The sequence below is a fragment of the Filicampus tigris genome, chromosome 2 (genome assembly GCF_054856515.1).
Source record: "Filicampus tigris isolate MCC_2025a chromosome 2, RoL_Ftig_1.0, whole genome shotgun sequence".
Taxonomy (NCBI): Eukaryota; Metazoa; Chordata; class Actinopteri; order Syngnathiformes; family Syngnathidae; genus Filicampus; species Filicampus tigris.
This window is the reverse complement of record NC_141218.1, coordinates 7,184,283-7,209,603: the sequence shown is the minus strand read 5'-3', so window position 1 is coordinate 7,209,603 and position 25,321 is coordinate 7,184,283. Positions and strand designations below refer to the sequence as shown.

Below are 25,321 nucleotides of genomic sequence, written 5' to 3'. Positions count from 1 at the left end.
GGGCTGTAAGAGACCCAAAAAGTGCAGCACATTGGCCATCGGGGGGCAGTATAATACATTTATAACGACGAACAAAGATGAGTTTCACAACTTAGTGCTTCAGTAAGCTGCCGCATATTGATTGCTTTTCACAGAGGGTTAAGACTTGCATTGGCTTGCATTCATTTACGTTAAATATGACTGATGTATCCCGGGAAAAGGCCGAGGCATTAAGGCATTAATGACGTCAATCTTTACATATGCTCCAGTTAATAAAGGAGTGTTTAATATGGTCCAATTTTGCCTGTAGTGCTTGAGAACAACATGGACGTGTGAGTTCATTTTGAGGAAGGCCTGTCATTGGTTCACATCTTAGAGTATCATGTGGCCCAGACAGGAGTTAATAATGTCTCGCCCCTTTTTTTATACTCTTCCATGTCAGCTGGAATGGGGTAGGGGGGTGTTTAGCGCGCCACACCGACTGCAGCAGCAACACCCCGGGGTGTTCTCAGTCCCTGCGCTAAAGCGATGAAGACTGAGCGAAGCCACGCGGCGACTCCTCCGCCGCGGCCTACGACCCTGCGGGAGGTGACGGATCTCCTACAAATTGTAGATTCCGACGGGAAGTCGAGTGAATTTGACCATTCGAAGCAGGAGCTTGAAGACGTGGGTCAACAAATGTCCGATTTGGGGATCGAAACAGACTCCGATGAGTGCGAGGACGAGGAGGATGACGACGTGACCTTGCTGACCGAGGATGAGTCCCATTACATCACCACTCACGCCATCCGACTCTCCGAGTTGTCTGACGGCCGCGACGGCGACTCGGACCCGGGTGCCGGCTCCTCCTCCTCATCCACGTGGGACGCCGAGGACGGCCAGCAGGTGTTCTCCTTTGTGGATTACGCCTCGTTCGACTGCAATGGGGTGCTGATGATGAAGAGGGGGGGGGACGCCGCGGCAATCAGCAGTCTGCACGAAAGCGATCCGTCTGTGCAGTTTGGCGCTTGTGGCGAGGGTGGCGGACAGGTCCAGCTGTCAATCAAAACCACCTCCCGGGCTATAAATGACCCCATCCAAGAAAATACTGTTTATCATGCCAAAGACGCCGGAGATACGAGTCCCTCGGCGGTGGGGGGAGAGGATGGGAACATTGAGGTGCTGCGTGATAGGGCGAAGGGTGTCATTCACGCACCGGGCGGCAAATTGCAAGCAAAGGAAAGCGCCGAGTATTCCAGTTGTGCTTCCAGCGAGCTGGACGACGCTGACAAGGAGGTGCGCAACCTGACGGCCAGAACCTTCAAGAGCCTAGCTTATCCTTACTTGGATGCCATCAACTTCAGCACCTCCAGTGAGTCTTCCACATCCGAATGCGGGATCAACAGATGGTCCACGTTTGTTGACCTGAAGTACTCCAACGTGAGCCAGAGTCTTGTTACCCAGCCGACAGCTGAAAGGGGGGGAAATAGCAGTGATTTTGCCGAGCAGCTGAATGGGAATGGAGCTCCTCACAGTGCGTCGTCTACTAAGAAAATACAACTAATGAGAAAGTTTGGTCAAGGACACAGCGGGCTGATACGACTCACAGAGACCGTGAATTTTCACTGCAACGTAAATTCGGGAATGTCCGCCGAAGAAAGTCGCGCTAGCGTTGCTCCAAACCCCACGGGAGCGGGATCACGTTCCACCGATGAGGTTACCGTTAACAGTTTGCAGGGTGGCAGGGGCAGAGGGGCCACCGCTAAGTCGAAAAGCATGGAGGGCACCCACAAGAAAGCCATCTTCGCTTCCAGTGTGATTCAGAATGTGCTTTCCAAAAAGATGCAGTTTGAGCAGGAGCGCCGGATGGAAAGGGGGGAGGTGAGGGAGCCACACCACAAGGGGGACTGCCACAGGGGCAAGGGGCTGCAAAGACAGAGCTCCAAACTCTCAGAGAGCAACTCCGACAGTGCGGAGGACTTGGCCGACATTATGGATTGCGGCTCGAGACGCGACTCTCTGGTGCAAGACACTCAGTCGGAGGCGCCGGCTAAAGCAATGGATGCTAAAAGGGGTGCAATGGAAGGGGAAGCGTCCAAGGGGACTTTGCTTCACAGCCAAAATAGCGCCTTCAGATACTGGAGGAATGAAGAGCTAGAGTTTCCGCAGGATCATAAAAACCATAAAACTCCAGAAGAGACGCCACCTCCAGAGGGAATGGGGGATCGCTACTCGGCGAGCGGTGGCAAACTGACTAAAATGTCACATTTGTTTGTGCCAAACATCCAACGCACTGCCAGTGGCTGCGATCAGGATCTCCAGCTCGGATCCGACCAAACTTTAAACATAGCAGACCCCGGGAGTGTCACCGCGTCCAAATCCCCGGAAATTAAAATTAATCTCCAGAGCTGTAACGCGGCCAATTTGACCAGAACCGATGACTCTAAAGGCCAGGAGGTCACGGGTACAGCTTGGAAGGGTGAGTCCTCGGATAAAGTGCCGCATTTTATGGTTCGAGACATTCGAGATAGCAAAGGAAAGCTGCAGACGCCCATACACCAAGTTAGAGACGTGCGCAAATTGGTTAAAAGCGCCTATCACTTTGTTTCATTGGATCATAAATCCAATTTTCCCACCGCTGACAGTCAACAAGACTGTCAACATCCTACGTCTGTTTCCCCCATTGTGATAAAATGCCAGTCGGTGAATACAAATAGCAGTAAATGTGACTTATCCGAAGATAGAGCATCTCCGGAGGCCACCAAAAGTTCGGCAATGCAAAGAGTGGCAGGGAAAGCGCCGCCGGGGATCATCGTTAATCCCCTAGAGGAGCTGAGTTTAAGAATTGAAAGTAGATTGGCTTCAAAGAAAGAAAAAGCATCCGAGGTTACTGGTAAGCAACAATTGTCGAACCGGGTGGCTTTGGAAAAGCTTCAGGCAGCAGTGAAAACGATGGAGCAGCTTTATGTGTTTGACAAAAATGAATGGAAAAGGAAAAACCACCCACAGCGCCTGATGGACAGCCATGTCCTCTCACTGATCGCAAGTGAGGAGAACAGTGAGGAGGAAACACTAAGAGGCTCCGTTGTGGAGAACGTAGCAAGAAGGGAGTCCTACCCCAGCTTGAACAAGACGCCACCAGCAGTGGCAGCTGAGAGCTGGCTAAGGACCGCGCTCGAGCAAGACGAGCGTCTCAAAGCCAGGTTGGTGGCCGCTCCTGCCAGTCCCAGCCTCAAGGCACCCGCGTGCGCCACCATGGGTGTTACCGCAAAGACGCCGCAGCCCAACAACGTGTCTTACAACACCAAAACCTTCGCCTCCAAGTCGCCAAAACTACCCATGTCCTTGAAAGTCTACCCGGCAAAGACGTGCGGTGAGTCACAAGAAATTGTGGCCACGGAGCAGAACTCTGATCATGAGAACTACCTAACCATTCCGGTCAAGTCTCATGCCAGTAAAGAGGGCTCGTCTGTGTTTACCAGCCAGTCCCGCCCAGCCAGTCTTCCCTTGCACATCCCTACATCAAGCACTAAAGGTCACGAGGAGCAGTCCCAGAGATGCTCCAACACTGCTATGGCAACCCACTCACCCGATGTCCCCCCCGCAACCATTTATCACTCAATGCCCTTGGGTATGTCCGCAAATCAGCCACAGGTGTACTGTTTCTCCCCTGCGATCACTCCCGCACCTGTGCTAGACCCATTCCAGGCCACGCAGAGGAAGATGCTCCTGGATCCCACCAGTGGAAGCTACTACCTGGTAGACACCCCGGTTCAACCATCCACACGACGCCTCTTCGACCCTGAAACGGGCCACTACGTCGTTGTACCCGTGCCCCAACCTCCCATGACCCCCGTTCCCATGCCAATTTCCCCTTTGGCCCTGGGTTCTGCCACATACGGACACACCTACATGATCTACCCCGGTTTCATGACGTCGCCCCCTGTGATTTCCACCCGGACGCTGGTGCAGCCACAGATGCTGGTGGAGAGTGGGGAGAAGGCGCCGCCCCACCAATCTGAGTGCAAGTACATGGAAACCCCCTTCTACATGACCACTGGGAAGGCGGCGTCGGGGACTCCGAATGTGGTCAATATCGCCAGACCGCAGCAAGGCATCCCCGGAGGCAAGCAGCCGGTCATCAGCATCACGTCGCAGCAGGGGCCGCGGATTATTGCCCCGCCCTCGTTTGACGGGACGACCATGAGCTTTGTTGTTGAGCACAGGTGAAAAGGAAGTGAGTCCCCCTCATTCATATCCAGCAGTGACCACAAAAAGGACACATCCATTTATAATACACTTGCTGACAAAATGCTCCCGTTGTAACCTTAACTGTCATGGATAGAAGTAAGTGAGTATTCTTACTTTCATTATGTAGCAAGGTGAGTAAGCCCTAGCGAAGTTGATTGGCAGAAAGGTGGAGTGCATGTAAAAAGGTAGGTGGCAGAGCAGGTTGGTAGGCATCTAGGCGGGTAAACATGTTGATAGGTAGCTAGGTACGCAGGCAGATAGAAAGTGCAACAGAGGACCGAAGGGCAGCCTCAGGCTAGCTGAGATGCCTTCAGCTGCTGCTGAATGTCAAGAAGCCGTTTAGGCGGGTGGCGGCAGGTTCAGCGGGCTTTTTATAGGCGGCGGCGGCGGCGAGAGTGACAAGTCAAATTCCCCCGGCTTCCGATCAACACGAATTATATAAACACAGCGTGCGGACGTGGTAGCTGCCCTTTCTCGTCAGACCCGCATACCGAGGGATAGGACTGTACGTATGCTATCTTGACTTAGGCCAAACACATGTTGTAACATTGGTTAAGTAGGTAGTTATGTAGGTATCGTGTAGAGGTAAGTCAGTGAGCAAGTATTTAGTTGGAAGGGAGATTGAAAAGTTACAAATTGGTAAGACCAAGAAGGTTGAAAGGTCAACTACTCTATCTAGGTAGGTAGATAGTTATATAGATAGGTGGGTTGGTATATAAGCAGGTGTTTTGTTCGTAGGTACAGTAAGTAGTTACTTGGAAGGTAGATGGTTGATAAGTTTGTAAGTAAGTAAATTGGTAGGTAATTAAGTATATAACAAGGTAGGTCAGTATGTATTTAGAATAGGTAGGTGAGGATGTGTGCAAGTGTGCTGCTTAGTTGGTTGGTAAATAGATATGTTTTCAGTTGGAAGATAGGTAAGTACTTTAGTTACATTCTGTTTCTAGTTGGTTGCAGATAAGTAGGTTGGCAACAAGGTCGGTTGTGTAGGTAGGTATGCAAGACAGCTTGTATATTAGCAGGCACTATTGCACCTACTTGCCAGATAGTCAAATACTATATGTAGGTACAGTATGTAAGTTGCTCAGTACATAATGTAGTATTTAGTTGGTAGGTAGGAAAGTAGGTTTAAGTAGGTCGTATGCAGTCATTTGGTGGTTGGTAGGTCGGCAAGCAAGTTTACTTGGTAGATAGGTATGTAGTTAGCTCAGTAAGTACGTAAATAGGTATATGTAAGTTGGTCAGTAGTAAGTATGCATTTACTTGGTATAGATGGTTGGTCAATAGGTAAGATGAGTACGTAGGTGGGTAGGTTGCTAGGTAGGTTGCTCATGTAAATGCTGCTGTTTCCAGCGCTTGACTTGTTTTCTCTTGTGTTTTCCAAGCAGGCTGGAAGACGTGCGTGGCCACCATGTAACGCTTCTGGATTGGACTGCTTTAGTTTCAGTGTCTCCTGTCTGTATAGGAATGAATGTATAGTATCATGTATAGAAGTTTTATATCACTGTTATTGTTTTCAGGGTGACGCTGCAAACGGATCAGGGTTTAATTACATATTCATATGCACATGTGTTGCCTTACACAGTATGTATTCTATATGTAACGTGGGAAGGGAAATGCAAGTGGAAATAGGGAGATGAGTGGCATGTTGCAATTTTGATGGTAAGGCCAACAGGGTTGCTTGAGACCAGTGAAGATATTGAAAGGGAAAAACTGTGAAGGAAATGTAAGCCAAAACCATATTTTTGTTTTCTCACTTCAGCAATTGATGATTTGTGTTCATATCTGGAAGAGTGTTTCAATAAAGCTTTTTTTTCCCCCACAAATGCCTCTTTCCCTTTGATTCAGTGTGGAAGTGATTTATTTAAACTGAGCCACAACACAAACTACCAATCGGTCGTTGTGAGCAGTTGTGATGTCATTTTCAGTTGACAGAAGACAAAATGGCCGCCCCCAGAGATGGCTAAAACGAGTGCATTTTGCTGCTTGATTTAAATTCTACAAACGCAAAGTTAATAAGAATGCCGTGTTTCAACTTGCAGGCCTGTTGGGAACAAATTATTGAAAAAAATATGTTTGGATTGACCTCTGCTTTAAATTTCTGTAATGTTACAATGATGTTGGCATAAGATAGGCATAATACAACGAAAAACAATTCAAACAAAGTTGCAGTCTTATGAAAGAAAAGTTGTAGAAAGGATTTATTATTGAAAATCATTTTAATTCTACATAAAAATAAGATATCCACGAAAAAGAAAATGACGCTGAGAGCAGAGCAGGGTTCGAATTAACACGGGAAGATCCCATTAGAAAAAGAAAATGACGCTGAGAGCAGAGCAGGGTTCGAACTACCACGGGAAGATCCCATTAGCTTTCAAGTTCAAAGCTCCAAAAATTACGTTTTCCACGTAAAATAAAAGGACGCTGCGAGCAGGGTTCGAACCTGCGCGGGAAGATCCCATTGGATTTCAAGTCCAACGCCTTAACCACTCGGCCATCGCAGCACTCTCCCATGCTCGCATTCACGAACATTTTTAACTTATACTAAACCGACAGCGTAATCGATTAAAGTCCGTAAATTCTTTATTTTTGCATTTTTGAAATGGAGTAAATACAACAGACGGTCGTGCCTCTTTTTTCCGCCAGAAGGTAGCACACAGCACACCTACGAAGTTCTGACGACGAAAGTCAAAAAACGTTACAACTTGCCTGTGATACATGAAGACATATTTAGATTTTTTTTTAAAGAAAATCTTTGCATAGGAAACACTTCGAGGCCATGATTATACATTAATTACGTGAAAATAGAATTTAAAAAGCGTGGTCGTCACCCAGGAGTCCAGGACCCCTGAGACATTTATGGTTGCCCCTCGAGGTGCCGGTTGTAAACTAGTATCACATTGTTACATACTTAAATCCGTACGTTTCTTGCTTTTAAGCAACGCACAAACAGCGAATAATTACTGTAGTTTTAAAATGTACATTTAGTAACGTTTTACGTTTGTAATGGTTACTACTAACATTTGAACGCATCTGGGGCGGGGAGAACGCTAGCAAACACCAAAACAGACCGGTGAACACTTTTATTTCTCTTTTTAAGGAGGCGATTTTTGTTGAAGAGGACATACAGAATACGGACCACTTAGTAGCAAGATGTACACTGTGGAGTTTAATGCGGAGACGTCCAGCGTTCAGGCAAAGCAACAAGGTAAAGAAGAAACTAATGTGAACGATGGCTCGTTCGTGTTCTTGTAAATGGGCAAGAAGAGAGTAGTGTGGCCCTAATGCGCATGCGTACAATAGCCGCCTGTGAGAAGAATCACATTTTACCGTATGGCATGTCTTCGGGGACAAAATTTGCGGAGAATTTCTACCAATATTTTTTTATTTATAAACTGGTTCAAATTATTTCACATTAAAACTATTCTGCTCATCGAGGGTTAATAAAAGTAGGCTATTGATTAAATACATATACAGTATATCTAAATTCCAACTTTACAGTATTCCTATAGTACTTAAAGTCAAGACGAGGTGAAATTCTCATCAATTGCACTAAATTTGAGCAATTCTCATTCTACAAGTACTATAATTCGATGTTATTCCCCAAAAAATTTTTTCATAAAAACAAATACATTTCACTTAATTCTACAGCATTTCAGTTCAGCGTCAGCTCTTGAGCATCGACCCATAATTTTGATATGAATTGCATTTTATATGATTTCATACTGTTCTTCTTAACCACCTTACCATAAACGTGTGGTGCTCTGTACTTGTGGTGCTGAATCATGTTTACAATGATATCACTTTGCTTCTACAAAATTGACCCACCCAGACCCTGAGGTCCCCTGGCACTGGACTTTTAACAGTTCCTTCAGATAGACCCAAAACCCACGGCGATGCATCCTTCCAATTTTATGGCCCACGTTTGTCGAATGGCCTGCCAGAGGACCTCAGGGCTGCAGAGAGCATCTGTATTTTTAAAAGGAGGCTCAAGACTCACCTTTTTAGTTTAGCATTTGGATGATTTTATCATCTTGATTCTTCCTAATACCTATTCATTTCATTTAAATGTATTTTTACCATTATCTTGTTTTATTTTATTTAATTTTAACTCCAGTGTTTCTCGCTGGGGGCTGTCCACACTGCGGACTGTGTTCATTCTCTGGCTGTAGGTGGACTGCCATTGTGGGGGCCACTGGCTCGGTAGATGGGGTCTCCTCCGTCTGCCTGGTTTGGGTTCGCCCCTGTAATGGGGTCCCTGCGGTCGGAGGCTGGACTTGGCTCCTGTTGTGGATGCCCCCCCCTACAGACGGTGTATCCTTATTCTAGTCCCCTGTGCTCAGCCATGTGTCTCAGCATTTTTAACAGCGCTTATTTCAATGGGTATATGGGTTTGTTTGGGTCTTTGTTAGTTGTCTGGTTTTATTGTTACTGTAAAGCACTTTGAGTTGCCGTTTTGTATGATAAGGTACTATACAAATAAAGCTGAATTTGAATTTGAATCACCTGCTGAAAGTCCATTCATCATTGATAAAGGCGCTTTCATTGCCACAAAATATGTGGAATTACCCTTTGCGTCAGTCCCATGGAGACACAAAATGTTATTGTGGTTATTGTTTTAACAGTGGGATGTTTCAGTATTGAGTATGACCCTTTAAGGAAGTGTGAGTGGGGGGTGGAGTTGCTTGTTGGGAACAGCTCAGTGACTGACAACTTTAAGGAGAGAAATCTTCTTCTAAAGATCAAAAACGAAAGAATACATTCCTGTCATGTGTATGATAAATAAAAGTTTGTAAGACACACATACGCCCTACATTCAGACTACATTCAAGTAAACTTTCATCCACGGTCTTGATTAACGACTAGGCTGGTCCAACTTCGGTTGGAAAAAAGCCTGATACGAATTCTTATTCCCCCCCTCCCCCATCCCTAAAGTAGCACAAAACCTCAGTTCAGTGAGCGTTTCAGGGTTAATTGGATCTGAAATTTTTTTTAGATAAAATATCAGGACTGTCTTTTACCCCAAAAAGTAAAACGTGCCTGAAAAAAATAGCTATATTTTTTTTGAAAATGTTTTGCCTCTTAAATTGCAAAAATCCCAGTATTTAGCTTTTTAATTGCCTTTTTTTAAACACAAATCACAAGGCATGTTTTTTTTTCTGGAAAATGTTGATTTCAAATGATGAATTATACAACTCCAGGGTTGTTATACAACAAATCCCAATGAAATGGAAAATTCGTTGAATTCATAATTGTACAACATTATGGCTGTTTTACAACACAATATGAGGCGCATTTTTAGACATTTACTCGGGATCTAAATGTGCTAATCAGACAAGCTTTATGTTCATGGAGGAAGTTGGTATTTTATAAGCTAATTTCTGACGGGCATCCACACCCACTGTGTGAAGTGCTTAGAGTTCAAAAAGACACACGCGTACAAACAAAGAACACACCCTGTCCATATCAAGCACTGTTACTTATTTACACATTTTGCCACAATCACGGTATAACAGTACAGTTTCCACCCAATAGCCAGTCACAGTGTAAGTACAGTACTGTGTCTGGATATATATAAAGTCCCCAACCGTGTCCCTGTGTCCTCATCCCCTGCTAACTGCACAGTTAGCCATGGATGCAATGCGGTTTCTTATTTTGCTCTTATGGATGTGTGCACTGACAAAGCAGCAGAGGTGAGTCCCAAACTATGGATGTTCAGAGGGAAATCATTTTTAAAAATTCATGAAATCATCCTCAGAGTTAAGAGCTATTCAAATACAGTATTAACTGTTTTTTTTTTTTCTACATCATCTTTTATTTTCTTTAATAATGATGCACCAGTACAGTTCACTTTTATTTGATTTATATTCAATTTAAATAAAGTCTTTAAAATATGCATTAGTTATTAGACTTCTTTATCATGTCTGCTTCTTGCAATCAACATTTTTTTTCAAGGCATGAGTACTCCTTGAAAAACTAAAGACTTTTGTTCCTTATTTTATTTTAAAATAAACATACATTTCTCTTTTATTTCATTTACATAAGACTTTTTATTAAATTATTTAATCATTACTGATCGGCCAAAAATTCGAATTTCACCAGCCTAAATTTGATTACAGGGGTTTATTAGATAATACCTGTTTAAAAAATGATAGTGTTCTGCGCTATTAAAGATATCAAAACATGAACTGTTTTATTCAAATTTAAATTCACAAATGTTTATTTATGGTAAAAACTTTTTTTTTTTTTTTTTTTTTTACAGCCAAAGTAGTTTTTGCTTATTTGTTTTAAAAGTTACAACACTTAGGCTGGTGCGACTTTGATAATTTTACAATCAATATGAGGTACTGCAACATTTTTTTCAAGACATGAGCATTCATTGAAGATTTAAAAAAATAAATAAATAAATTTGATTTTAAAATGAAAGTCAAGGTTCACTAACGTAAAGCTGTATATTTTGTTGTGACAATTATTAGTGTTAACATCACTATATGAGAAAAGGGTAACTTCCACTTTTGCGCTCTTATCACCTGTAAAGTGTTTATAAAAGTACATCACACTGTTTAATAATCATATACACACAATATCACATCATCGTCTTTTATTAAACAAAAAATGTACATACATTTGTATTATCTTTTATTTTTTTACCCGATCGTGAAGTGAGATTTATGCAATAAAGCATTCAGATCATTGAGATTTCTTATAAATTTATTCATTAAATATAGGTGTGCCTCTGGAGAAAATGAGTCATATTTAGGTGTGACATGTCTAATGATTGATCTCTGTCCTTCTCTTTTAGCCTCCAGAGCGAGCCGACCAATGACGGTAAGTCAAAAGAACATGAGTTTTGTTAGCATCTAGCGTGCTAGTGTTTAAGCACATGACTTCCTATAGCGACCGAGTTACACCGACCTATTTCATTTAAAGTAAAATCTAGATGCAACAATACATTTCAAAAAAGTTGTATCCCTCCTACATTTAGTCTTACTAAAACACACTTTAAAATACCCTGAAAAACGATCACTATAAATCTCGGATTTTTGCCATTTTCTGGGGATTTCTGTGACAGACAGATATGTTCTAAAAAAAACAAAATTAAAAAAAAAAAGTTGTTTGTCTACATGTACCCTGTGAATTGACTGTCGACCTGTCCAGGTTGGACGGCTGGGATTGGCTGCAGCTCAGCCGGGGGACCCTTCTTTGCCCAGCCCTGGTCTAGTCCTTTTACCCTTTGATTCCCGTGTTTTGTGTCCCCAGCTCTCGTGCTGACATCCTGCAACTTCAACAACAATAATGAGCCATTCTGCAGCTTCAGGCAGGACCCGGCGGACTGGGGAGACTGGACCAGGCACAGCGGTCCAACCCCAACGACTGGCACGGGTCCTCCAGGAGATTACCCAGATGGAAGTCAGTGCTGCACTTCACTGGCGGTCAACACTAAAATCATTCGTGAAAAAAATTCAATCCATTTTCTTTCCCAGATGGATTCTACATCTACCAGGAATGCGACAATGTGGCAAACGGGCGTAACACTCGTCTGCTGAGTCCCACGTTTTTCTTAACTGAGGCGGCACAGATCTGCGTCCAGTTCCGATATTACATGTACGGCTCGGACAGTTCCAATGTGTTGAGGCTACTGGCAAAGAGGGAGAATAGCGAGGAAGAGCTGTGGAAGAAAACTGGTTTCCAGAGTCCATCGTGGCTGAAGGGTGCCGTCACCGTGTCCAGTTCAACCAATCAGGAGCACACTGTGAGTGACTGCTTTCAAGCAAAGAGCATAGAATATCAGATAGTTTGCATTGTCCAAACCGAAAATCATTGACGTCAATATGGTTTCAGATTGGCATTTTGTTCTCCACCCCTGATTTACTCTGGACTTTGGTGTGGGAAATGGAAAAGTGTGCGCTGATGGATAATCTAATCAGTGCAGCAACACATGGGCCGATAGCAGCTCGCGCTATCGCGTCGTACAGTCTCAGTTCAGTTATTTGCCCTTGCATTGCTTTTATAGCCGCCATAAAGCAATCGCAGCCGTGTTAGCAATTATGGTTGTTTGGGAAACACTGAGGTTGTGCCGCACCCCAGGCCATATTTGATAACACAACTTAACAATCTCACGTGCATGGTTTGCACTGGTTCGAAGTAACACATGGCAAATACTTTATGACTGTACTAGTAGATTTTTCAAATATCTGTATTTTACTCAAGTTAATTTTTCTGGCTTTTTACTTTGACTTCCCACATTTCTGATGCGCTGGCCTTGTCGATATTTGACGAACGTGTCGCTCGTGGTTCTCCAGATTGTCTTTGAGGCTGAGCGAGGCTTAACCGCTTCCTGCGATTCGGCACTCGACAACATCGTCATTAGCGAAGGAGCGTGTCCCAGTAAGACAACTCACGGTGTTACTTCACAAGCTTGCCAGCGGCAATATACGTCAATACTAATGTTTGGTCCACAGCTTGTGTTTCTGGCTGCGACTTCGACATCCTGGACAACATCTGTGGGTGGACTCTCGTAGTACCTGACATCAGCATATTTGGCTTTGAGCAATGGACTGGCCCAACAGACACTGAAGGCACCGGACCTGAAGATGACTTCTCCAAACCGGGATGTAAGTAGCCGCAGCGGGCGGAATTGACATATCATCAGGGTTTGCAGCCAAGCAACTCATTACTCTTTAACATCCTCTTAGTTGGATTCTACTTGCTGATGGATTCTTCCGTTGCTGTGCCTGGACATGAGGGGCAAATCCAAAGTCCTGTGATCACCCCGTCTTCTGGGTGCCTGGAGCTTACGTTCTATTACTATCTATTTGGCAGCAGCCAGACCATGCAGCTCAGTGTCCACACCTTGACAGGTAAGAGACGTGCAGACGTGAAGCCCTACAAACTTGCTTGGTGGCACCCCTCGAGAGTTAAAAAGTAGTAGCACCCGACACCAATTGACACCATGACAGGACGCGTGAAAATCAGTCAGGGACACATGTTGTGAAACACACAAGCAGTTGACCGTTTTGGTTTGAATGGGTCATTTTTCGCAGATTTTTGCCAATTTCCGGCGGCTGAACTTAGACGAGCTCCGAAATCTGAACGCCACACATCGAGACTAATCTAGACTTCCTGTCTGTCTTGAATTTGCGGTCTGTACTTACCAGGGGGAATCCTTGGGCCCGCTCTCTTCACTGCCAGGGGAAACCAGGGTCCAGCCTGGAAGCCTGCCAAAGTCCGTCACCTCGGCAACGCTGAGATCCAGGTAAACGCTGAAGCGAGCGTCTCTGTATGTACGTTGATGCATGGAGCATGAAAATAATCTGTTCACATTGAATTTCAGTTTGTTATTGTGGGGACCTTTGGCGAGACTCCTCAGACCGATATCGCTGTTGATGCAGTGTGTGTCATGGCCTGTCAAGGTAAGAAAATGGAAAGTTATCCCTGGCAATGTTCCGTATTTACAGTGGGTTACGATTATCTGTGCAATTGAAGAAGGAAAAACATCACATGGGTATAAAAGGTGGAAAAACTCACCATCCCCTGACCTCAACACTACTGAAAACATGTGGAGGATCCTTAAAAGAAAGATTTAAACAGTGTTCCCGGGAGTCACTGCCTTTGTACATGCTTCTATGCGATTTTCTGAAATGGGAAGAAGAGTAACATTTTTGACAATCATGACAGCTGAAAAGGAAATATTAATGTTGGTGAATTTTATTTGATTGGAAAATGGATGGATGGAAGGATGGATGCCAATTCTGGAAATTATTTGTTTCAAATCACTTGGCAGTCTATCTTCACTGACCAGTACTCCACCTCTTTCATTGAAAGGTCAGCTAACCACGCCACTGCCGCCAGTGCCGACTCCAACACCAACTAATGGAACAACAACACCGAAACCCACAACTCCAAGACCAAATACACCAAACCCAAGTACGAAATATCTTGTTTTGCAGCCCGGGCTATCCCTGTAGTTGGCGGTGGGATTCTTTGCATACACCAGAGGGTATCCAAATGTTTTCCTTTGAGGGCCGCATACCGAAAAATCCAAGTATGCAAAGGCCACTTTGGCACACAAATATGATTTTTTTACTTCAGGTACATTTGGCTGGCTGGATGTTGGACACTCATGTCATTAACAATTGGAGGATTCTTGATTGGACCATACCAGAGTCTCCTTCCACCTTGCTAACTCATTCCTTTTTGTTTTTGCTGCACAGTTCTGTGCCCTCCAAATGCAGAATACATAGAATGCGGTCCAGCTTGTATCCCCACCTGCAAGGAACCTTCCACCAACTGCAGCGGCTCCTGCATCACCGGCTGCTTCTGCAAACCAGGATTTGTCTTCAAGGGAAGACACTGTGTGCCCCTGGAGAAATGTGGTTGCCTGGATCACAACAATAACTATTATGAGGTCAGAATAGTACAGCATACCTACACTCGTGTTCAGAATAAATGAAGTCCCCACTAAGCAGGTTGCTGACTTTTGCGTTTTAGCCTGGTGAGATCATATTTGGGGACGGCTGCTCCAAGCTGTGTCGCTGTGCAGGGAACTACACCTTGGAATGTGTGGATAACACCTGTGATCCCACGGAGGAGTGTCGCGAGGTTAACGGTGTCGCCGGATGCTACCCGAAAGGTAGTGTCAAGATATCTTCCACTTGTTAATTCAAACTTCTCAGTTTGGTCAGAAGATCTTTAAAAATGTCATCTGTGATCTGAATTTGTTGTTTTCAATGAAGGTACATCCTCATGCATTGCATCCGGAGATCCACACTACACGACCTTTGACAAGCGCAAGTACAACTTCATGGGCAACTGCAGTTACCAGATGACCGGAGTCTGCAATGTATCTGCGTTGCCAAACTTTACTGTCTACGCTGACAATGAAAATCGCTACAACAGACCCAGCATCTCCTATGTGAAGGCGGTTCATGTATATGTAGAATCCGGTGGTGTCTCCATCCTCAAAGGTGGCGCTGTCCATGTAAGAAGGGATGAGGGAAATTTCGTCAATACTAGGGGGCAAATTGATTCATTTCCTTCCCTGCCTGCTTGATTATGAGTCTCACCTGCTTTCCACAACCAGGTGAACGGAATCAAAGTGAACCTGCCAGTAAATCCGTTCCCAGGCGTCTCTGTGTTCAAATCAGGAAAGCACTACACCGTGTCTTTGGATTTTGGTGTGACTGTGCGCTATGACGGAAACCACTTCATGGACATCAAAGTCATTAAAGAGTGAGCATAACCTGAAAATATGTCATTGTAGTGCTGCTGTTTATTAGAATTAAATTGCAAATTTTAAAACAGCAAGGAATCATTTTCACAGAACTGTGTACTATAGGTATGCAAAAATATGTCGATAGCAGAGATTTACAAGCGTTTCGCAAGCCTTTGTTTAAAGTGGAAGTCAACCCAAACATTTTCTTCTCAAGAATATGTTCTATGCAGACCCACTAGTCCAAGACATGGCCTTCTGATTAACATTATCTCTGTGGAATATGAGATAAGCAGTAAAATCCACCCGCTTTTGTCTATCTCAGGGGCGGCCATTTTTCCACAGTTGTTCAGGGCTCAGGTAACGACCAATCACGGCTCAGCTTCAGAAGACAGGTGAGACTGGTTGTTACCTGGGCAATTGTGATGTAATTTTCAGTCGACAGAAGAAGTGACAAAATGGCCGTCCCCTGAGATGGCTAAAAACGGGTGAATTTTGCTGCTTAACTTATATTCTTCAAACGCAATATTAATCAGAATACCATGTTTAGAATAGTGAACGCGCATAGAACATATTATTGTAAGAAATCTTTTGTGGTTGACATCATCTTTAACGCTCTTGCTTTTCAAGTTCTGGAATGAAGGATCTTGTAATGTGTCGCCCACAGCTATAAGAATATACTGTGTGGACTGTGTGGAGATTACAATGGCGACCCTAAAAATGATTTCCGCAAACCCGATTATTCATTGACCAACAATCCCAATGAGTTTGGCAACAGCTGGAACTCTGATCCACAGTGAGTGTTACTTTTTAAATATAATTCTTGACAATATCAATATTGCCATGTATTAATTTAGAGTGTTGAATCATTTCAGATTCTGAACATTGTCCTGTCTTTAGTTTGTGTGTAATATTTCCTTTTGCACAAGGTGCAACAATAAACCCAACACCACTCATCCCGGATGTGAGCCAGAGGAGCAGAAGCTCTATGAGAGCTCTGGATATTGTGGCATCCTGCTGGACAAAAACGGGCCTTTCGCCGTGTGCCACGCCAAGGTCAACCCCAATGTAAGTCACGACTACTTGGACCGAGCATGCGGCCAAAAATTGGACATTTCAGTTACATCTGTGAAGCTCAGTTATTGCATGCTGGGTGTGTGTTCAGGAGTACTTCAAGGACTGTGTCTTTGACCTTTGCGAGCTTGATGGAGCTCATTCCATTCTGTGTGAAGCCATCGAAGCCTACGTCAATGAGTGCCAGGACCGTGGAGTCAACATCGGACCCTGGAGGAACGAAACCTTCTGTCGTGAGTAGAAACTACAGATTGTTGACGTGGGACTCTCCTGTAGCCTTCTCTCTGAATGTGCTCACATCTTCTTGATTCAAAAGAGATGCTTCTAACTTGACTTCATTTGCCGCACAGCTTTTGGCTGCCCACCCAACAGCCATTACGAGCCCTGCGCAGACCCCTGTCAGGAGACGTGTTCGGGCAGACCCCCCTCCTGCAGTGGACCGTGCACCGAGTCCTGTCTATGCGATCCTGGCTACATCTTGAGTGCTGGCAAATGTGTCACCAACTCTTCATGTGGCTGCAAACACACCAATGGCCAATATTATCAGGTACTGCGAGATGAACAAGCAACTGTACACTTGCACTGTGAAATACACCTCAAAACCAAACTCATATATCGACTGTGTGTGTCTGTCAGCCTGGAGAGGAGTTCTATGTTGAGAACTGTAATCAGAAGTGTCGGTGTGACGCACCCTGGGTTACCTGTCAGGCATCTCAATGCCCCCCAATGCACGAGTGTCAAGTCCAAGGGGGAGAGCTGGGCTGCTATCCCACAAGTAAGCTCACATTCTATCAAACTTTCTCTTTCATTTAACCATAGGAAAAAAGTCTTTTTCATACTAATTCAAAATGAATTTCGATGACATCTTAGATACAACAACACCCAGACCAACAACTCCAAGGCCGACTACACCAAAGCCAAGTATGGTATATTTTTAAAAGCCTGATACAAGATCTCTTGAGTAGCTACTCTACTAACCCACTGCTACTGTTTTCCCCCATGCAGTTCAGTGCCCTCCAAATGCAGAATACATAGAATGTGGCCCAGCTTGTATCCCCACCTGCATGGACCCCTCCACCAACTGCAGCGGCTCCTGCATCACCGGCTGCTTCTGCAAACCAGGATTTGTCTTCAAGGGAAGACACTGTGTGCCCCTGGAGAAATGTGGTTGCCTGGATCACAACAATAACTATTATGAGGTCAGAATAGTACACCATACCTACACTTGTGTTCAGAATAAATGAAGTCCCCACTAAGCAGGTTGCTGACTTTTGCGTTTTAGCCTGGTGAGATCATATTTGGGGACGGCTGCTCCAAGCTGTGTCGCTGTGCAGGGAACTACACTTTGGAATGTGTGGATAACACCTGTGATCCCACGGAGGAGTGTCGCGAGGTTAACGGTGTCGCCGGATGCTACCCGAAAGGTAGTGTCAAGATATCTTCCACTTGTTAATTCAAACTTCTCAGTTTGGTCAGAAGATCTTTAAAAATGTCATCTGTGATCTGAATTTGTTGTTTTCAATGAAGGTACATCCTCATGCATTGCATCCGGAGATCCACACTACACGACCTTTGACAAGCGCAAGTACAACTTCATGGGCAACTGCAGTTACCAGATGACCGGAGTCTGCAATGTATCTGCGTTGCCAAACTTTACTGTCTACGCTGACAACGAAAATCGCTACAACAGACCCAGCATCTCCTATGTGAAGGCGGTTCATGTATATGTAGAATCGGGTGGTGTCTCCATCCTCAAAGGTGGCGCTGTCCATGTAAGAGGGGATGAGGGAAATTTCGTCAATACTCGGGTCAAATTGATTTATTTCCTTCCCTGCCTGCTTGATTATGAGTCTCACCTGCTTTCCACATCCAGGTAAACGGAATCAAAGTGAACCTGCCAGTAAATCCGTTCCCAGGCGTCTCTGTGTTCAAGTCAGGAAAGCACTACACCGTGTCTTTGGATTTTGGTGTGACTGTGCGCTATGACGGAAACCACTTCATGGACATCAAAGTCATTAAGGAGTGAGCATGACCTGAAAAATATGATGTCATTGTAGTGCTGCTGTTGATTGTAATTAAATTGCAATTTTTTTTTTTTTTTACCACAGCAATGAATCATTTTCACAGAACTGTGGTCTATAGATTGCAAAAATATGTCTAAAGCAGAATTTTACAAGAGTTTCGCAGGCCCTTTGTTAAACACTATTGCTTTTCAAATTCTGGAATGAAGGATCTTATAACGTGTCGCCCACAGCTATAAGAATATACTGTGTGGACTGTGTGGGGATTACAATGGAGAGCCTAAAGATGATTTCCGCAAACCCGATTATTCATTGACCAACAATCCCAATGAGTTTGGAAACAGCTGGAACACTGATCCAGAGTGAGTGTTACTTTTTAAATGTCATTATTGACAACAACAACATTGTCGAATATTTATTTAGAGTATTGAATCATTTCAGATTCTGAACATTGTCCTGTCTTTAGTTAAGTGTAATATTTCCTTTTGCACAAGGTGTAACAATAAACCCAACACCACTCATCCCGGATGTGAGCCAGAGGAGCAGAAGCTTTATGAGAGCTCTGGATATTGTGGCATCCTGCTGGATAAAAACGGGCCTTTCGCCGTGTGCCACGCCAAGGTCAACCCCAATGTAAGTCACGACTACTTGGACCTAGCATGCGGCCAAAAATTGGACATTTCAGTTACATCTGTGAAGCTCAGTTATTGCATGCTGGGTGTGTGTTCAGGAGTACTTCAAGGACTGTGTCTTTGACCTTTGCGAGCTTGATGGAGCTCATTCCATTCTGTGTGAAGCCATCGAAGCCTACGTCAATGAGTGCCAGGACCGTGGAGTCAACATCGGACCCTGGAGGAACGAAACCTTCTGCCGTGAGTAGAAACTACAGATTGTTGACGTGGGTCTCCCCTGTAGTCTTCTCTCTGAATGTGCTCACATCTTCTTGATTCGAAAGAGATGCTTCTAACTTGACTTCATTTGCCGCACAGCTTTTGGCTGCCCACCCAACAGCCATTACGAGCCCTGCGCAGACCCCTGTCAGGAGACGTGTTCGGGCAGACCCCCCTCCTGCAGTGGACCGTGCACCGAGTCCTGTGTATGCGATCCTGGCTACATCCTGAGTGCTGGCAAATGTGTCACCAACTCTTCATGTGGCTGCAAACACACCAATGGCCAATATTATCAGGTACTGCGAGATGATAAGCAACTGTACACTTGCACTGTGAAATACACCTCAAAACCAAACTCATATATCGACTGTGTGTGTCTGTCAGCCTGGAGAGGAGTTCTATGTTGAGAACTGTAATCAGAAGTGTCGGTGTGACGCACCCTGGGTTAGCTGTCAGGCATCTCAATGCCCCCCAATGCACGAGTGTCAAGTCCAAGGGGGAGAGCTGGGCTGCTACCCCACAAGTAAGCTCACATTCTATCAAACTTTGTCTTTCATTTAACCATCGGAAAAAAATCTTTTTCATACTAATTCAAAATGAATGTCGATGACATCTTAGATACAACAACACCCAGACCAACAACTCCAAGGCCGACTACACCAAAGCCAAGTATGGTATCTTTTTAAAAGCCTGATACAAGATCTCTTGAGTAGCTACTCTACTAACCCACTGCTACTGTTTTCCCCCATGCAGTTCAGTGCCCTCCAAATGCGGAATACATAGAATGTGGCCCAGCTTGCATCCCAACCTGCATGGACCCGTCCACCAACTGCAGCGGCTCCTGCATCACCGGCTGCTTCTGCAAACCAGGATTTGTTTTCAAAGGGAGACATTGCGTGCCACTGGAGAAATGTGGTTGCCTGGATCACAACAATAACTATTATGAGGTCAGAATACTACAGCATACCTACACTTGTGTTCAGAATAAATGAAGTCCCCACTAAGCAAGTTGCTGACTTTTGCGTTTTAGCCTGGTGAGATCATATTTGGGGACGGCTGCTCCAAGCTGTGCCGCTGCGCAGGGAACTACACTTTGGAATGTGTGGATAACACCTGTGATCCCACGGAGGAATGTCGCGAGGTTAATGGTGTCGCCGGATGCTACCCGAAAGGTAGCGTCAAGATATCTTCCACTTGTTAATTTAAACTTCTCAGTTTGGTCAGTAGGTTTTTAAAAATGTCATCTGTAATCTGAATTTGTTGTTTTCAATGAAGGTACATCCTCATGCATTGCATCCGGAGATCCACACTACACGACCTTTGACAAGCGCAAGTACAACTTCATGGGCAACTGCAGTTACCAGATGACCGGAGTCTGCAATGTATCTGCGTTGCCAAACTTTACTGTCTACGCTGACAACGAAAATCGCTACAACAGACCCAGCATCTCCTATGTGAAGGCGGTTCATGTATATGTAGAATCGGGTGGTGTCTCCATCCTCAAAGGTGGCGCTGTCCATGTAAGAAGGGATGAGGGAAATTTCGTCAATACTCGGGTCAAATTGATTTATTTCCTTCCCTGCCTGCTTGATTATGAGTCTCACCTGCTTTCCACATCCAGGTAAACGGAATCAAAGTGAACCTGCCAGTAAATCCGTTCCCAGGCGTCTCTGTGTTCAAGTCAGGAAAGCACTACACCGTGTCTTTGGATTTTGGTGTGACTGTGCGCTATGACGGAAACCACTTCATGGACATCAAAGTTATTAAAGAGTGAGCATTACCTGAAAAATATGATGTCATTGTAGTGCTGCTGTTGATTGTAATTAAATTGCAATTTTTTTATTTTTTTTTACCTCAGCAATGAATCATTTTCACAGAACTGTGGTCTATAGATTGCAAAAATATGCCTAAAGCAGAATTTTACAAGAGTTTCGCAGGCTCTTTGTTTAACACTATTGCTTTTCAAATTCTGGAATGAAGGATCTTATAACGTGTCGCCCACAGCTATAAGAATATACTGTGTGGACTGTGTGGGGATTACAATGGAGAGCCTAAAGATGATTTCCGCAAACCCGATTATTCATTGACCAACAATCCCAATGAGTTTGGCAACAGCTGGAACACTGATCCAGAGTGAGTGTTACTTTTTAAATGTCATTATTGACAACAACAACATTGCCGAATATTAATTTAGAGTGTTGAATCATTTCAGATTCTGAACATTGTCCTGTTTTTAGTTATGTGTAATATTTCCTTTTGCACAAGGTGTAACAATAAACCCAACACCACTCATCCCGGATGTGAGCCAGAGGAGCAGAAGCTCTATGAGAGCTCTGGATATTGTGGCATCCTGCTGGACAAAAACGGGCCTTTCGCCGTGTGCCACGCCAAGGTCAACCCCAATGTAAGTCACGACTACTTGGACCGAGCATGCGGCCAAAAATTGGACATTTCAGTTACATCTGTGAAGCTCAGTTATTGCATGCTGGGTGTGTGTTCAGGAGTACTTCAAGGACTGTGTCTTTGACCTTTGCGAGCTTGATGGAGCTCATTCCATTCTGTGTGAAGCCATTGAAGCCTACGTCAATGAGTGCCAGGACCGTGGAGTCAACATCGGACCCTGGAGGAACGAAACCTTCTGCCGTGAGTAGAAACTACAGATTGTTGACGTGGGTCTCCCCTGTAGTCTTCTCTCTGAATGTGCTCACATCTTCTTGATTCGAAAGAGATGCTTCTAACTTGACTTCATTTGCCGCACAGCTTTTGGCTGCCCACCCAACAGCCATTACGAGCCCTGCGCAGACCCCTGTCAGGAGACGTGTTCGGGCAGACCCCCCTCCTGCAGTGGACCGTGCACCGAGTCCTGTGTATGCGATCCTGGCTACATCCTGAGTGCTGGCAAATGTGTCACCAACTCTTCGTGTGGCTGCAAACACACCAATGGCCAATATTATCAGGTACTGCGAGATGAACAAGCAACTGTACACTTGCACTGTGAAATACACCTCAAAACCAAACTCATATATCGACTGTGTGTGTCTGTCAGCCTGGAGAGGAGTTCTATGTTGAGAACTGTAATCAGAAGTGTCGGTGTGACGCACCCTGGGTTACCTGTCAGGCATCTCAATGCCCCCCAATGCACGAGTGTCAAGTCCAAGGGGGAGAGCTGGGCTGCTATCCCACAAGTAAGCTCACATTCTATCAAACTTTCTCTTTCATTTAACCATAGGAAAAAAGTCTTTTTCATACTAATTCAAAATGAATTTCGATGACATCTTAGATACAACAACACCCAGACCAACAACTCCAAGGCCGACTACACCAAAGCCAAGTATGGTATATTTTTAAAAGCCTGATACAAGATCTCTTGAGTAGCTACTCTACTAACCCACTGCTACTGTTTTCCCCCATGCAGTTCAGTGCCCTCCAAATGCAGAATACATAGAATGTGGCCCAGCTTGTATCCCCACCTGCATGGACCCCTCCACCAACTGCAGCGGCTCCTGCATCACCGGCTGCTTCTGCAAACCAGGATTTGTCTTCAAGGGAAGACACTGTGTGCCCCTGGAGAAATGTGGTTGCCTGGATCACAACAATAACTATTATGAGGTCAGAATAGTACACCATACCTACACTTGTGTTCAGAATAAATGAAGTCCCCACTAAGCAGGTTGCTGACTTTTGCGTTTTAGCCTGGTGAGATCATATTTGGGGACGGCTGCTCCAAGCTGTGTCGCTGTGCAGGGAACTACACCTTGGAATGTGTGGATAACACCTGTGATCCCACGGAGGAGTGTCGCGAGGTTAACGGTGTCGCCGGATGCTACCCGAAAGGTAGTGTCAAGATATCTTCCACTTGTTAATTCAAACTTCTCAGTTTGGTCAGAAGATCTTTAAAAATGTCATCTGTGATCTGAATTTGTTGTTTTCAATGAAGGTACATCCTCATGCATTGCATCCGGAGATCCACACTACACGACCTTTGACAAGCGCAAGTACAACTTCATGGGCAACTGCAGTTACCAGATGACCGGAGTCTGCAATGTATCTGCGTTGCCAAACTTTACTGTCTACGCTGACAACGAAAATCGCTACAACAGACCCAGCATCTCCTATGTGAAGGCGGTTCATGTATATGTAGAATCGGGTGGTGTCTCCATCCTCAAAGGTGGCGCTGTCCATGTAAGAGGGGATGAGGGAAATTTCGTCAATACTCGGGTCAAATTGATTTATTTCCTTCCCTGCCTGCTTGATTATGAGTCTCACCTGCTTTCCACATCCAGGTAAACGGAATCAAAGTGAACCTGCCAGTAAATCCGTTCCCAGGCGTCTCTGTGTTCAAGTCAGGAAAGCACTACACCGTGTCTTTGGATTTTGGTGTGACTGTGCGCTATGACGGAAACCACTTCATGGACATCAAAGTCATTAAGGAGTGAGCATGACCTGAAAAATATGATGTCATTGTAGTGCTGCTGTTGATTGTAATTAAATTGCAATTTTTTTTTTTTTTTACCACAGCAATGAATCATTTTCACAGAACTGTGGTCTATAGATTGCAAAAATATGTCTAAAGCAGAATTTTACAAGAGTTTCGCAGGCCCTTTGTTAAACACTATTGCTTTTCAAATTCTGGAATGAAGGATCTTATAACGTGTCGCCCACAGCTATAAGAATATACTGTGTGGACTGTGTGGGGATTACAATGGAGAGCCTAAAGATGATTTCCGCAAACCCGATTATTCATTGACCAACAATCCCAATGAGTTTGGAAACAGCTGGAACACTGATCCAGAGTGAGTGTTACTTTTTAAATGTCATTATTGACAACAACAACATTGTCGAATATTTATTTAGAGTATTGAATCATTTCAGATTCTGAACATTGTCCTGTCTTTAGTTAAGTGTAATATTTCCTTTTGCACAAGGTGTAACAATAAACCCAACACCACTCATCCCGGATGTGAGCCAGAGGAGCAGAAGCTTTATGAGAGCTCTGGATATTGTGGCATCCTGCTGGATAAAAACGGGCCTTTCGCCGTGTGCCACGCCAAGGTCAACCCCAATGTAAGTCACGACTACTTGGACCTAGCATGCGGCCAAAAATTGGACATTTCAGTTACATCTGTGAAGCTCAGTTATTGCATGCTGGGTGTGTGTTCAGGAGTACTTCAAGGACTGTGTCTTTGACCTTTGCGAGCTTGATGGAGCTCATTCCATTCTGTGTGAAGCCATCGAAGCCTACGTCAATGAGTGCCAGGACCGTGGAGTCAACATCGGACCCTGGAGGAACGAAACCTTCTGCCGTGAGTAGAAACTACAGATTGTTGACGTGGGTCTCCCCTGTAGTCTTCTCTCTGAATGTGCTCACATCTTCTTGATTCGAAAGAGATGCTTCTAACTTGACTTCATTTGCCGCACAGCTTTTGGCTGCCCACCCAACAGCCATTACGAGCCCTGCGCAGACCCCTGTCAGGAGACGTGTTCGGGCAGACCCCCCTCCTGCAGTGGACCGTGCACCGAGTCCTGTGTATGCGATCCTGGCTACATCCTGAGTGCTGGCAAATGTGTCACCAACTCTTCATGTGGCTGCAAACACACCAATGGCCAATATTATCAGGTACTGCGAGATGATAAGCAACTGTACACTTGCACTGTGAAATACACCTCAAAACCAAACTCATATATCGACTGTGTGTGTCTGTCAGCCTGGAGAGGAGTTCTATGTTGAGAACTGTAATCAGAAGTGTCGGTGTGACGCACCCTGGGTTAGCTGTCAGGCATCTCAATGCCCCCCAATGCACGAGTGTCAAGTCCAAGGGGGAGAGCTGGGCTGCTACCCCACAAGTAAGCTCACATTCTATCAAACTTTGTCTTTCATTTAACCATCGGAAAAAAATCTTTTTCATACTAATTCA

At 44.8% G+C, this 25,321-nt stretch overlaps 2 protein-coding genes and 1 non-coding gene across 3 annotated transcripts in view; 2 read left to right on the top strand and 1 right to left on the bottom strand.

Moving 5' to 3' along the window:
* The first annotated feature begins 321 nt into the window (after positions 1 to 321).
* On the top strand, positions 322 to 5,993 carry c2h4orf54 (chromosome 2 C4orf54 homolog). The gene is made up of 2 exons (XM_086022964.1): positions 322 to 4,714; positions 5,598 to 5,993. The coding sequence occupies exon 1, from the start codon at positions 508 to 510 to the stop codon at positions 4,186 to 4,188; it is 3,681 nt and encodes a 1,226-aa protein (XP_085879090.1). The 5' UTR covers positions 322 to 507; the 3' UTR covers positions 4,189 to 4,714; positions 5,598 to 5,993.
* A 638-nt stretch (positions 5,994 to 6,631) lies between these two features.
* Positions 6,632 to 6,713, bottom strand: trnas-uga (transfer RNA serine (anticodon UGA)). Its single transcript has one exon. It is a non-coding gene; the product is annotated as a tRNA-Ser (tRNA).
* Positions 6,714 to 7,362: 649 nt separating this feature from the next.
* zanl (zonadhesin, like) overlaps positions 7,363 to 25,321 on the top strand; it is a 53,752-nt gene continuing 35,793 nt past the window's right edge. The window contains 50 exon segments of the mRNA XM_086024596.1: positions 7,363 to 7,417; positions 11,012 to 11,037; positions 11,368 to 11,425; positions 11,470 to 11,619; positions 11,694 to 11,962; positions 12,513 to 12,597; positions 12,672 to 12,824; positions 12,906 to 13,070; positions 13,368 to 13,465; positions 13,544 to 13,622; positions 14,035 to 14,136; positions 14,424 to 14,617; positions 14,701 to 14,842; positions 14,946 to 15,190; positions 15,293 to 15,441; positions 16,089 to 16,217; positions 16,351 to 16,489; positions 16,587 to 16,728; positions 16,846 to 17,042; positions 17,132 to 17,270; positions 17,366 to 17,416; positions 17,501 to 17,694; positions 17,778 to 17,919; positions 18,023 to 18,267; positions 18,369 to 18,517; positions 18,750 to 18,878; positions 19,011 to 19,149; positions 19,247 to 19,388; positions 19,506 to 19,702; positions 19,791 to 19,929; positions 20,025 to 20,075; positions 20,160 to 20,353; positions 20,437 to 20,578; positions 20,682 to 20,926; positions 21,028 to 21,176; positions 21,411 to 21,539; positions 21,672 to 21,810; positions 21,908 to 22,049; positions 22,167 to 22,363; positions 22,453 to 22,591; positions 22,687 to 22,737; positions 22,822 to 23,015; positions 23,099 to 23,240; positions 23,344 to 23,588; positions 23,690 to 23,838; positions 24,071 to 24,199; positions 24,332 to 24,470; positions 24,568 to 24,709; positions 24,827 to 25,023; positions 25,112 to 25,250. Of these exon segments, the coding sequence (XP_085880722.1) occupies positions 7,363 to 7,417; positions 11,012 to 11,037; positions 11,368 to 11,425; positions 11,470 to 11,619; positions 11,694 to 11,962; positions 12,513 to 12,597; positions 12,672 to 12,824; positions 12,906 to 13,070; positions 13,368 to 13,465; positions 13,544 to 13,622; positions 14,035 to 14,136; positions 14,424 to 14,617; positions 14,701 to 14,842; positions 14,946 to 15,190; positions 15,293 to 15,441; positions 16,089 to 16,217; positions 16,351 to 16,489; positions 16,587 to 16,728; positions 16,846 to 17,042; positions 17,132 to 17,270; positions 17,366 to 17,416; positions 17,501 to 17,694; positions 17,778 to 17,919; positions 18,023 to 18,267; positions 18,369 to 18,517; positions 18,750 to 18,878; positions 19,011 to 19,149; positions 19,247 to 19,388; positions 19,506 to 19,702; positions 19,791 to 19,929; positions 20,025 to 20,075; positions 20,160 to 20,353; positions 20,437 to 20,578; positions 20,682 to 20,926; positions 21,028 to 21,176; positions 21,411 to 21,539; positions 21,672 to 21,810; positions 21,908 to 22,049; positions 22,167 to 22,363; positions 22,453 to 22,591; positions 22,687 to 22,737; positions 22,822 to 23,015; positions 23,099 to 23,240; positions 23,344 to 23,588; positions 23,690 to 23,838; positions 24,071 to 24,199; positions 24,332 to 24,470; positions 24,568 to 24,709; positions 24,827 to 25,023; positions 25,112 to 25,250 (7,297 nt within the window).

What these genes read in the sequence shown, in the direction of transcription:
- c2h4orf54 (XM_086022964.1), top strand. Translation starts at nt 508, where the DNA reads ATGAAGACTGAGCGAAGCCACGCGGCGACTCCTCCGCCGCGGCCTACG.